Source organism: Symphalangus syndactylus, chromosome 18 (assembly GCF_028878055.3).
Source record: "Symphalangus syndactylus isolate Jambi chromosome 18, NHGRI_mSymSyn1-v2.1_pri, whole genome shotgun sequence".
NCBI lineage: Eukaryota > Metazoa > Chordata > Mammalia > Primates > Hylobatidae > Symphalangus > Symphalangus syndactylus.
In genome coordinates, this window is record NC_072440.2 from 44,067,552 (window position 1) to 44,080,744 (window position 13,193).

Consider the following 13,193-nt stretch of genomic DNA (forward strand, 5'->3'; position numbering starts at 1 on the left):
ATTGCCTTTCATGCTAACAGGTAGAATTGAGTAGCTGCAGAAACTATATGGCTCAAAAAGCCTGAAATATTTATTATCTGACCCTTTACAGAAAAAAATGTGTCAACCCCTAGCCTAGTACACTGAGTATAAATGTAGTATCTGAAACTCTATAACATACACAGAGGTATTCAGTAATACTCATTTTTAGTCTCTGAGAAAGAACATATATAATAGTTGTATGTGGGTCCATAGTCACATTTATTTGGGCACAAGCTAGTGTATTCTATTGCAGATTGATGCTAGCATCTTGGCATAGATACTATAGATTTATTTTTGCAAAGAATTGTGAAAAGACGTTTCTAAGCCTAGCGTGGAAAGGGCTGATATTCTTTGAGATACGCCAATAATCACAGTCAATACCTTTTTAAAATAATGTCATACCAGTTTTCTTTGATTCTCTCTATGTCCTTTTTATGGAGAGAAGTGCTTCAGTACAGGCACCAACATTTTTTGTTCTTTTAGAGACAGAGTCTCACTCTGTCACCTGGGCTGGAATGCAGTGGTGCCATTGTAGCTCGCTGCAATCTCAAACTCCTGGGCTCAAGCAGTTCTCTCACCTCAGCCTCCCGAGTAGCTGAGATTACAGGCATGAGCTACCATGCCTTGTTCAGTCACCAACATTTTAAATAAAAGTTGAAAGTACTAAGCAAGTCAACTAAGCTGTTCATTCCCCATTGGGACCTATCTCAGTCTCTTGGTGTTGCTCTAATGAAATACTTCAGGCTAGGTAATTTATAAACAATAGAAATTAATTTCTAGCAGTTGTGGAGGCTGGGAAGTCCAAGATCAAGCCACCTGCAGATGTGATGTTTGGTGAGGACCTGGTCTCTGCTTCCAAGATGGCACCTTGATGCTGTGTCCTCACATGGGGGAAGGGATGGAAAGACAAAAGGGGTCTAGCTAGTTCCCTTCAAACTTTTCATAAAGTTATTAACTCCATTCATAAGGTTCTGCCTTCCTGACATAATTACCTCCAAAAGGGCCTACCTCTTAATACCATAACATTGGCAATTAAGTTTCAACATATGAATTTTGGAGGGGACACAAACATTCAAATCATAGCTGGACTCCGTATTAAAACCAATCTTAAACAATTAGAGACTCATTTAATGACTTAGATTTGACTTAGTGGTCTTGCATCTGGGACTTTATTTTAAAACTCAGAGACTGAGTGAGATGTTAAAAGTGATTATGTCTGGGTTTTGTTTTGAGACAGAGTCTTGCTCTGCAACCTCTGCCTCCCGGGTTCGAGCAATTCTCCTGCGTCAGCCTCCTGGGTAGCTGGGACTACAGGTGTGTGCCACTACTCCTGGCTAATTTTTGTACTTTTAGTAGAGACAGGGTTTCACCATGTTGGCCAGGCTGGAATATGTCTGTTTATGTCATCTTGTATATTTAGCCCCTACCAAATTATATCAATGTAATGTCTGACAAATTAATACTATAGAAGTATTTAGCATTTTTGTTAATCATTGATAAACTATTCTGCATTATCACCTATGTAATATTTGCTATGGAACTCTAATTCACCTCTCAACCTAATTCATCAAACTTCGGAATATTTTATACTTCTCATCAAGACATTCAAAAAAGCTTTAAGACTAGGCATGGTGGCTCATGCCCATAATCCCAGCACTTTGGTACTTTGGGAGGCTGAGGCAAGAAGATTACTTGAGGCCAGGCTGGGCAACTTAGTGGCGCACAACTGGAATCCCAGCTACTCGAGAGGCTGAGGTGGGAGGATAGCTTGAGCCTGGCGGGAGGAGGTTGCAGCAAGCCCAGATCGCACCACTGCACTCCAGCCTGGGTGACAGAGTGAGACCCTGTCTCAAAAAAAAGAAAGAAAGAAAGAAAGAAAGCATATCTGTTGTCAACTGAAATTCTCAGGAGCAACAAGTACAGTTGTTTCTGTTGTGACAAAACTTGCACCATCTACAAAAAAAAATAAAAACTAAAAAATTGAAATAAAAAAATTCCACCTTGGGTCTGTGTGGGGAAAAAAGGAGGGGGCATTAAATTTCTGTTGAAAATTTGACATCATGCTAATTGACTAATTGAGACAACTGCAAATTACCAATTTTCTTACAGTTCTTCATATTTACTTGAATATTATAAATCTTTGACTGAAAGGCATCAGGGACTTTGAACTCATTTATGATTTGTTATTTGAAATCATCAGTTTTCTACTTATTTAGAATAAATAGCTAATTCTACTATGCCGCAGAACTTTGGATTTGCTCAGAACAAATACACATAGGTGACTAAACTGGAAATTTTAATTCCTCAGTGGCTCTTACATTTTTCCCCAACCTTGATTTCACTTTTTGGTAAGGTTCACTGAAATCCAAGGATCTTTCTAGATTTCTCCTCTTTCCTGGTTTCTTCACTTTCAATCTTTAAGTAAAGTATTAATTTCCAGAAAGTGAAAGGATCTTCTCTCTCTAAACTCACCCACATTCTCAGTTTAGTTTAGGAACCAATACTACAGAGTATATTGGTTTACAAAGTAAATTAGAAAGTATAGCCATATATTTCTGCCATTGTTTAGGCAGATATATTTTTGCTACTCTGACTTGGCTTCTGTCCTTTCCCTTGTTTCACTGCCACTGGAAGGGTTGTTGCTGGCTAAGGAAATATTGAGCCTTGAGACAAAAAATTTTGCAACAAAAGAAATTGACCTAAACTAGCTTGCTTCAAGAAAAACAGATTCATGGTGTTTAATGTGTAATCCGGATACCCAGGCATGAAGTTTTACTCATTCTAGTCCTGATTATGTCTTAAAGAGTTTAAGGCCAGCCAGGCGCAGTGGCTCATGCCTGTAATCCCAGCACTTTGTGAGGCCGAGGCAGGCAGATCACAAGGTCAGGAGTTCGAGACCAGCCTGGCCAATATGGTGAAACCCCATCTCTACTAAAAATACAAAAAAATTAGCTGGGTGTGGTGGCAGGCACCTGTAGTCCCAGCTACTCGGGAGGCTGAGGCAGGAGAATTGCTTGAACTGGGGAGGTGGAGGTTGCAGTGAGCCAAGATTGTCTCACTGCACTCCAGCCTGGGTGACAGAGCGAGACTCCGTCACAAAAAAAAAAAAAAAAAAAGAGTTTAAGGCTATTTGCCATTATAGCTATTATTTTATATTTATAAAACTAAACAAAGAAGACCTGATTTTCAGATGCTTCTTTTGTCTTCCAGCCTAACTTCTCCTTTTTAAGGCAGACATCAGAGTATACTGGAAATAACATTTAGAATCAAAGTGACCTGGTTTAAATCCCAAGTATGGTTTTATTAGCTTAGTGATTTAGGACAAGTTACTTCTCAGAACTTCAATTAATTTCTTTCTTTCTTTCTTTCTTTCTTTCTTTCTTTCTTTCTTTCTTTCTTTCTTTTTGTAATATGAAGGTAATACCCATTTCCCAAATTCTAAGGATTAATTGGATTTAAACAATAACATGTAAAACATTAGGTCAGTATTAGGCATTCAATAAATAAATGTTAGTTCCATCTCCCACTATCTTCTATTAACTTGTCTTTTTCTCTCAATTTTCCTTCAAAAATGACACCAAGTTTTGTCCTTTTGATATCCTTTAGTGCTATCTTGTTTGTGGCAGTTCAATAATTCTATTATATGAAGGTCAACCTTTTTATTTTTCGTACCTTGCTGAGTTTGCTCACTTTATACTAAAGGCATGTAGATACGTCAGCTGACTTTGTTCAGGCCACTAAGTTAAGGCAATACATATTTTTTCTTTTTCTTTTAAAAAAAAGTTTCTTCTTGTATGTCCTTCCAATGAGTAATTTTTCTAGTTTTAAACAGCCAAATTCATAATAAAAGTGATAGCTATGTTTATTGAATGTTCACTGTGTACCAGCCACATTATATGTATTATCTCATTTTAATCCGAAACCCTGTAAGACTAGTATTTTTATTATCTCCAAAACCAGTGAATCTTAGGGAATTTAAGTAAGTTGCCCAAAGTTGCACACTTAATAAATGGCAGAACCAAGATTCACATCCAAGCAATCTTACTTGTGAGCTATCAACCACCACACGCTACTTGATAGCACCAGAATAGCCCAAATCTCAAATTACCCAGTGTGTGTAATTCAAACAAATTAATGCCTTGCAGTTCTTTCTGAAAGTGCTTTTATGCGTTGTTGGAGATTTAGGAGTGATACGGTTCTGGCTACTTATCAATATTAAAATTTTTCTCTAGCATTTCTTAACCATTCTATAGATTGCTGTTCTTCCCTACAATACAAAAATTTTATTAACCTTCATTAAGTTCAAAAATAATAATAGCAAACTCTTACACAGAGTTTGGTAAGAGTTTGTCATTGTTCTAAATGCTTGTACTTACTAACTTATGGGTTTTTAAATTTTTCATGTGTTTCAGAGTTTCCTGAATAAGTTTTTCCCAAGTTCTGTGCTATTCTTTTTGATGAAAGGGTACTGGCTTCCCTACAATCATCTTTTCAATGTCTAAAATGTTTAATTTTTTAAATTGAGATAATGCTTTAAAAATCTATAAAGCTATAATACAATTCTAAATAGAACTTCTCTACAATATGTTTATTTCTTTCCTAAGCTTTTAATTCTGGTGCTACACCCAGGTTAACTTAAAATGTATTTTTTGTTGGTATTGTATTTTATTTTAGTTTTTGAGACAAGATCTCACCCTTCTGCCCAGGCTGGACTGCAGTGGTGTGATCATAGCTCACTGAGACCTCAAACCCTCTTGCTCCAACTGTCTTCTCAGCTCAGCCTCCTGAGTAGCTGGGACTATAGGCGTGCACCCCCATGCCTGGCATGTGTGTGTGTATATATATATATATCAAATTTTGTAGAGACACGGTCTTGCCATGTTGCCAGGGTTGGTCTCAACTCTGGATCTCCTGGCCTCAAAGGGTCCTCCTGCCTTAGCCTCCCCAAGTGCTGGGATTACAGGAATGAGCCACCATGCCAGGCCCATTTATATAGAATGTTTTCATTTATTATTTCTGGGGAATCATCTTTTCAAGTTAATTAGTCAATTTGACAGTTTTAAACTAAGAAAATTAACAGATTCTATCAATCCTAACTTCATTCCATCTTAATGTCATAAATTAGTAGGTTAATTTTGAAAAATTCTGCCTTTTAGTTTTAAAACTGAAGATCAAACAAGTCAACCGAATTGTTAATCAGTTTTATTATGTAAAGGAAGGAAGAGAAAGAGCAGGCTTTTGTTTTTTGCTTCTCAACTATTTTAATGAAATTAACAGTAATGAGTAACTTTATCTCAGTTGGTCCCATCTTACTAGGATTTTCGTAATAATTATCACTGAGTAATGTACTTTATAGTCAAGAACATTTTTATGCTACAGATTTTCGAATATGTATAATACATTATATGAATCTGTGTCTCAGAGTCAGCTTATTTATTCTTTTTACCTTAAAAAAATAAATTTTGCACTGATCTATTACTAAGCTAATTTGACAGCTAGAGCTAGCAATTGGTATAGATTTGAGCTAAAAGTGAAATGAGGAACTGAAAATTGGAATTAGTTATTAGCATCCTAATATGTTTTATTATTCAAGTGATTTAGGACAAGTTACTTGACTTCTCTAGGCTTCATAAGTGATTTTTTTTAACTTTATTGAGGGTAGGGATCATGACTTAAATTTTTTTTCTATGTTTTTCAATACCTCAGTATATTGTAGGGACTTGTTGAGAACTTGTTGCATGAATATATTGTTCAGAGTTTACCATTACTCAGTATTTTAGTTGTCACATGTTAAAATAGATAATCATTTTTACCATCATACTCCCTTCATAAGATATAGAAATAAAGCCCTTCTTGTTTGGAAATGGTGGTATTTTGGTTTTACTTTTTTTTAAGTTACTGTTGTAAGGTACTACTTTAATTTTATTTAACTTTATTAGTTTGTCTTTAGTAGGACTAAGTTAACGAGAGCTTTGACTTGCTTAAACATTGGGCAGGAAAGCAGAAGAGAAAAGGGAAGTGGAAATCAAAACAACAGAGAAAAGAAAATGCACATATTTGGGAAATAGAACATGTTACCAACATCTGTGTCACGTAATAATCAGTGGCAGGTTGACATCATTTGCCTAGATGTTTATTACTGAAGAAAAATTTTTCACTTAAAAAAGGAAAAACCTCAAGAGGCTGCCTATGTTTAAAAAAAAAGAGCAAGTATTTTCATTTGGTTTTTGATGGAAATGGTAATACATTTGAACATTTATTTTCGCATTACAAAGTACTAAATGAGGTCAGACGTGGTGGCTCATACCTTTAATCCTAGCACTCTGGGAAGCTGAGGCAGAAAAATTACTTGAGGTCAGGGGTTCAAGACCAGCCTGGGCAACGTAGTGAAACTCCGTCTCTACCAAAAAAAAAAAAAAAATAGCCAGGCATGGTGGTGCATACTTGTAGTCCTAGCTACTTGGGAGGCTGAGGTGGGAGGATCACTGGAGCCCAAGAGGTCATGGCTGCAGTGAGCCATGATCATGCCACTGCACTCCAGCCTGGGTGACACAGTGAGAACCTGTCTCAAAAAAAAAAAAAAAAAATTAATGCTAAATGTAATATGTATAATCTCATTTAATCCTCAAACATTAATTTTTTTTAATTTTGAAGATGCAGAGATAGTCTCATGGAGATTAAATGGTTAGTGCTAAATTACACAGGTAGTGAGTGTTAGATACAGGATTTCTAATTCAAAAACTTTATTTTCTTCCTACTGTTTCATAAATGTTACATTTAGAAAATTAAGAAAAGTGGGCATATGAGTCCATTAAACAAATATGGCAACAATAAAACTGTACTTGTTACATAGTCCAGGCAGTAACAAGAAACAGAAGAAAGTGACAAGGGACTGAGAAAGAAATGACAGAACAGGAAAGACAGCACAGCATAGTGGTAAAGAGAATAGGCTCTGGATTTAGACTGCCTCGTTTTTAATTTCAACTCTGCCACTTACTAACTTTGTGATCAGTTACTTCTGTGCTGTGTGTCCTTATCTATAAAATGAGGATAATAATAGTAATTTACAGGGTAAGTAATAAAGCTACATCCCTTGCTTTTACATGTTAAAACCTATTTATTTCAACAGCATCCCCAACCTCTACCCACTGGGTGTCAGTAGCACTCCCTTTAATTCTAACAACCAATTGGGTAAGGCCAAATTCCTTATTACCCTTTTCTACAATTCTTGACATGCTGTGTAGAGTACAGTGCAGGGGGATAAGGATAGAAGCAGGGAGCTCCATTAGAATGCTGTTGTGGTAATCTTGGTAAGAAATGGTAATGATTAGATTCTGGATATATTTAAAGGAAAAGCCAATAAGATTTCCTAATGGGTTGAATGTAGATTGTGAGAAAAAGAAGTCATGAGTGATTCCAATAATTTTGGCCTGAGCAAGTAGAAAGAGATTTTATCAACTGAAATAGGAAAACACTAGGTGGGGTAGTTTTGGGGGAAGAAAATCAGAAATTCCATTTTGGACATGTTAGGTTTGAGTTGTCTGTTATATCTAGCTAAAGATGTTGAGTAGGCAGTTGAATAAGCAAGTCTGAAATTCAAAAAAGAAGTTTAGGCTAGAGATATTAGCATGGAAATTGTCATTGCCTAAATCAATAGAACTTTCTACAATGATGGAAAAAGGTTTATATCTGTACTGTCTAATATGATAGCCACTAGCCTCATGTGGATTTTGAGCACTTCAAATGTAGCTAGTGTGACTGAGGTACTGAATTTTTTTATTTTAGTTAATTTAAGTAGCCACATCTAACTAGTGGCTACTGTATTGGACAGCACAAGCTATGATAGTAACACCATAAGACTGCATAAGATTACGAAGAGATCAAGGGTAGGTCAAGACTGAATCTTGGAACTCTGCAACTATAAAGGGATCTGAGAAATGAGAAAGCAGCAAAGGAGACGGAGAAGGAGGAGGGACCAGTGAGATAGGGAAAAAACCTGGAGGCCTAGTGAATCCAGCTTATCAAGGAGGAAAGTGATTCTTTTGGCAAATATTTCCAATAGGTCAAGTAAGTTAAGGACTGAGAAATAACCCTTGGGGTTACCAATGTGGAGCTCTTTAGTGATCCAATAAGAACAGCTTCTGGATAGTGATAGGAAAGATACCATGATTAGCATAGGCTGAAGAAAGAATGAGAGGATCTTATTTATCTTGTGCTTTCTATTTTTTCCCACCTATTTTATATTTTTTTCTCCTCTTTTGCTTTCCTTTAGTTCAGTTATTTTTTATCCTCCTTCTTTCCCCTCTACTAAATTTAAGGTTATACACTGCTTTCTATTAATAGTTACCTTAAAATAACAACATCAATGTGTGATGTTGATCTGGACAACATAAGGACCTTTGGACATTTTAATTCCAAGACCTTACCTTCATCTGACTTTTTTTTTCCCCTTTGGTCTGGGATTTTAATTCTTTTTTTCTTTTCTTTTTTTTTTGTTTTTGTTTTTGTGTTTGTTTTGTTTTATTTTTTTAAGATGGGGTCTCACTCTGTGACGACCAGGCTGGAGTGCAGTGGTGCAGTCTTGGCTCACTGCAACCTCTGCCTCCCTGGTTCAAGTGATTTTCCCACCACAGCCTTCCAAGAAGCTGGAATTACAGGCACCTACAACCCCACCTGGCTAATTTTTATATTTTTAGTAGAGACGGGGTTTCACCATGTTAGCCAGGCAGGTCTCAAATTCCTGACCTCAAGTGATCTGCCCACCTCGACCCCCCAAAGTGTTGGGATTACAGATGTGGGCCACTGTGTCCAGCCTTAATTATTTTTTTCAGACCCTATAATGTTTATTCTCTTACATTCATTAAATTTCATAAATCTGTAGATAGGTATCTTTAGTGGTCAGCCATTATCTCTACAGATATTACTTCTGTCTTCTTTCTTTCTGATTCTCCAATTACATGCTTTTCAGACCTTCTCATTCTATCCTCCATGTTTCTTAAACACCTTCCACATTTTCTGCCTTTATTTTTCTCTCTCTGCCAATATTCTAGGTAGTTTCTTCTGACTTATCTTCTACGTCATTAATTTTCTCTTTGACTTTTAAACTCATTCATTGAGTGTTGAATTTGGGCTCTTGAATTTTTTTTTTCCTAAAAATTCACTCTGGTCCTTATTTAAACACTCTAAGTCACTTTTTGAAAATGTCTACTTTTTCTGTTATTTATTTAAACATAGGAAACATTATTTTATATTTTTATTCTGTTGATTTTTATAGTTGAAGTTCTTGTGGGTCTGTTTCTGCTTTTGTTTCTTGTTCTCACTCATGGTACTTTATTTCCTCCTATGCTAGGTTATTTTTGACTCACTGTTTGTTGTCTTTAAATGATTGTTAGCAGGACTTCTTTGAGGCCTACGATGAAGGTGTATCTTCACAGGAAAGATTTACATTTGCTTCTATTGGTTACCTAGAAGTGCTACCAAGCAGGTTAATCTTAAATTACATTCATAGCTTTAAGTGTTCCTTGCAAATTCTCATGAGGTGCAGTGTATGGTAATAAATTATCAGTTTATGGTAACAAAAAAGCTCATACACACACATGATGTGGTCAGTAGTTTTGGGTGTTTTTTTTAATTTTTTTTTTGAGATGGAGTCTAGCTCTGTCACCCAGGCTGGAGTGCAGTGGCACGATCTTGGCTCACTGCAACCTCCACCTCCTGGGTTCAAGCTATTCCCCTGCCTCAGCCTGCCGAGTAACTGGGATTACAGGAGCGTGCCACCATGCCTGGCTATTTTTCTATATTTTTAGTAGAGATGGGGTTTCACCATGTTGGCCAGGCTGGTTTTAAACTCCTGACGTCAAGTGATCCACACACCTCGGCTTCCCAAAGTGTTGGGATTACAGGCGTGAACCACCACGCCTGGCCAGTTTGTTTTTTTGTTGTTTTTTGTTTGTTTGTTTTGAAACAGGGTCTCACTCCATCATCCAGGTGGCTGGAGTGCAGTGGCACAATCATAGCTCACTGTAGCCTCCAAATCCTGGGTTTAAGCAATCCTCCCACTTCAGCCTCAGCCTCCAAAGTAGCTGAGACTACAGGCACATGCCACATGTTTTGTTTGTGGCCCAGCTAGTTTTGTTTGTTTTTTAGTGGAGATGAGGTTGTGCCATTTTGCCCAGGCTAATCTCAAACTCCCAGCCTCAAGTGATCTGCCTCAGCCTTTCAAAATGCTGTGATTACAGGTGTGAGACACTATAGCCTCTGGTCCATTTTAAGAAGACTTCTTTGTAGTTCCCTTGTGAGGGAATAAGCCATTTTACTTCTCGTTAAACCTTACTCTGATGGCAAAGGTCTTTATAGTTCCAGCTGTATTGTGGTGGGGAAGTGGGGAAAGGGGATGATTTCTTATTATAATAATTCCTTACTTTGGATGGACACTGAGCTTTGACTTCTGTTTCCCGAATACTACACAAGGCTTTGAAAACCTCAGCTGGAATTCTTCTGGTACAGCAAATACCTTCCAGGCAGCAGCAGTTTCCTTCAGTCATTTTCCTCTCTTGGTTCTTTAATTTCACCTACAAATGGCCTGATTTTCCTTACTATTTTTGATGCTTTTCAAAGATTTTAAAAATATTTTATTCAGTATTTTTAGTTTTTTTCCGCAGGAAAAATGAGTCCGAATAGCCTAATCTGTTTTATTACTGAAAATGAATTGCCCTACTTATTTTTTAGTAAGCTGAAAAACAAGAAATAACTCCATTTAAGGTTAGCAAGTTTCTGATAAATATTTCAGGCATGTACCGCATTAAGATATCTTCAGCAAATTCCAGTATTTTTCCAATTTGTTATTCATGAATATTTATTAGTGATGGATAATAAAATATTTTAAAATTAAACTAAATTATTTATCTTTTTTGTGTAGGACTAACTTCTTCAGTGCTTAGAGTGTGAGAAAAATGGCAAATATGAATAGTGATTCTAGGCATCTTGGCACCGCTAAGGTAGATCATGAAAGAGATCCTGGACCTATGAATATCCAGTTTGAGCCATCAGATCTAAGATCCAAAAGGTAAGCATTTAAAATAAAACACTTATTTCATAATTAGAGTCTTTAATGATTAAAATACATCTAATTATAACCAAACATGTATAGATTTGATTATAAAATATCCAATTTCTTATAGGATTTGTGTGTATACATGTGGAGAGAAGTAAATAGGAATACTATTTACTGGTTTATATTTGATTTTTTTTTTTTTCCACTAAACTCAACATCTCTGTTGGGGGAGGGGTTGGGGTAACTTTACAAAGTAAGGTACATTAATATAATTCACTTAACAAATATGTATTGATTACCCACTTTGCGCAAGGTAATATGCTAAGTGCTCGAGGTAGAAGAGTAAAAGTAATAGAAAATCTTTATCTTCATTGAGGTAAAATTTCAGCAGATAGTTTAAAATAATTTGTGTTTAAATTTTATTTCATTGCATACCTGTAAAACCCAAAAGAATCCACGAAAAAATTATAAACAGAGAATTCAATAAAGTAGCTGCTTACAAAACAGGCAAAAATAGACTTCCAATGAGAAAATGTAAGAAAAAATAAAATACATAGAAATGGTCTTAACATGAATGTGTAAAATCTATATGAGAGAAACTAAAATGCTTCTGACATAAAATAAGATTTAGAGTATTTCATAAAATCTGAGATGCTACTGATTATAAATTGCATATTTAAACAAAATTTAACACTAAGAAAAACTGCTGCCCATACCACTGATACAATAACCTCTTAGGACTTAGAGTTTTTGTTTTGTATTTACTGAAAGAACTCTTGGGCCACGCACGGTGGCTCATGCCTGTAATCCCAACACTTTGGGAGGCTGAGGTGAGTGGATCATTTGAGGCCAAGAGTTCCAGACTAGCCTGGCCAACATGGCAAAACCCCATCTCTACTAAAAGTACAAAGATTAGCTGGGCGTGGTGGTGCACACCTGTAATTCCAGCTATTTGGGAGACTGAGGCGTGATAATCACTTGAACCTGGGAGGCAGAGGTTGCAGTAAGCCAAGATCGTACCACTGCACTCCAGCCTGGTGACAGAGCAAGACTCTGTCAGGAAAGGAAAGGAAAGGAAAGGAAACGAAAGGAAAGGAAAAGGGAAAGGGAAAGGGAAAGGGAAAGGGAAAAAGGGAAAGGGGGAAAGGGGAAAGGGAGAACTCTTGGACTTATGTGATATTTTATCCTATATTTCTTGTGCAATTATAAAAATGAAAATAGAAACAAAGTATATTGATTAAGGTATTACAGACACCTCACATTTAGAATATGATTCTTCTGAATTATTTTTTGATGTAGAGTCATCAAAATAGGTGTTTTCCCCACATACACACACACAGAATTGTCCTTAGTGCCATTAAGAACCCTGGTGCTGTAACATTTCCTGAAAAGATTTTCTTCCAGGTCACCGACACTTAAGTTTTGATGCTTGCACTTTCCTGATCTTACCAGAAGATGTCACAAAAGGTTTTCTAACAAGAACATGACCCATCTATCTTCCTCAAATGGTCCTTAAATGGTTTGTCTGACATGACCAGGGATGGCAGTTACCTGTCATGCCATCAGGAATAACTACTATCATATTCTCACTTGCTGACAGTGATTTTTTTTTTTTTTTTTTTTTTGAGACAGGGTCTCACTCTGTAGCCTGCACTGGAGTGTGGTGGTGCAATCATGGCTTGCTGCAGCCTTGATCTCCTGGGCTCAAGCAGTCCTCCCACTTCAGACTCCTGAGTAGCTGGGACTACAGGTGCATGCCACTGTGACCAGCTAATTTTTTTAAAATTTTATTTTGTAGAGAAGGGGTCTTGCTGTGTTACCAGGGCCAGTCTTGAACTCCCAGGCTCAAGCAATTTGTCCATCTTAGCCTCCCAAGTAGCTGGGACTACAGGTGCGCACCACTGCACCTGGCTAATTTTTCAAATTTATTTTTTGCAGAGATGGCATCTCACTTTATTGGCCGGGCTGGTCTTGAACTCCTGGGCTCAAGCAATCCTCCCACCTTGGCCTCCCGAAGTGTTGGGATTACAGGTGTGAGTCACCACGCCTGGCTCTGGCAGTGATGAAAAGGTGTTCTAGATTATGAGATTCATCCTTACTTAGAAGTGTTTAAATATCT

At 36.9% G+C, this 13,193-nt stretch overlaps 1 protein-coding gene across 5 annotated transcripts in view; it reads left to right on the plus strand.

Moving 5' to 3' along the window:
• The window catches only part of SLC38A9 (solute carrier family 38 member 9), a 91,798-nt gene that overhangs the window by 3,833 nt on the left and 74,772 nt on the right, over positions 1-13,193 (plus strand). For 3 of the 5 annotated variants that reach the window (XM_055251666.2, XM_055251667.2, XM_055251674.2), the window contains one exon: positions 10,940-11,086. In XM_055251666.2, coding sequence (XP_055107641.1) covers positions 10,974-11,086 — 113 coding nt within the window. In that variant the 5' untranslated portion in view covers positions 10,940-10,973. Of the gene's footprint in view, positions 1-10,939; positions 11,087-13,193 lie in introns of those variants that run through there. The other 2 variants (XM_063622648.1, XM_055251670.2) reach the window with 2 other exon arrangements.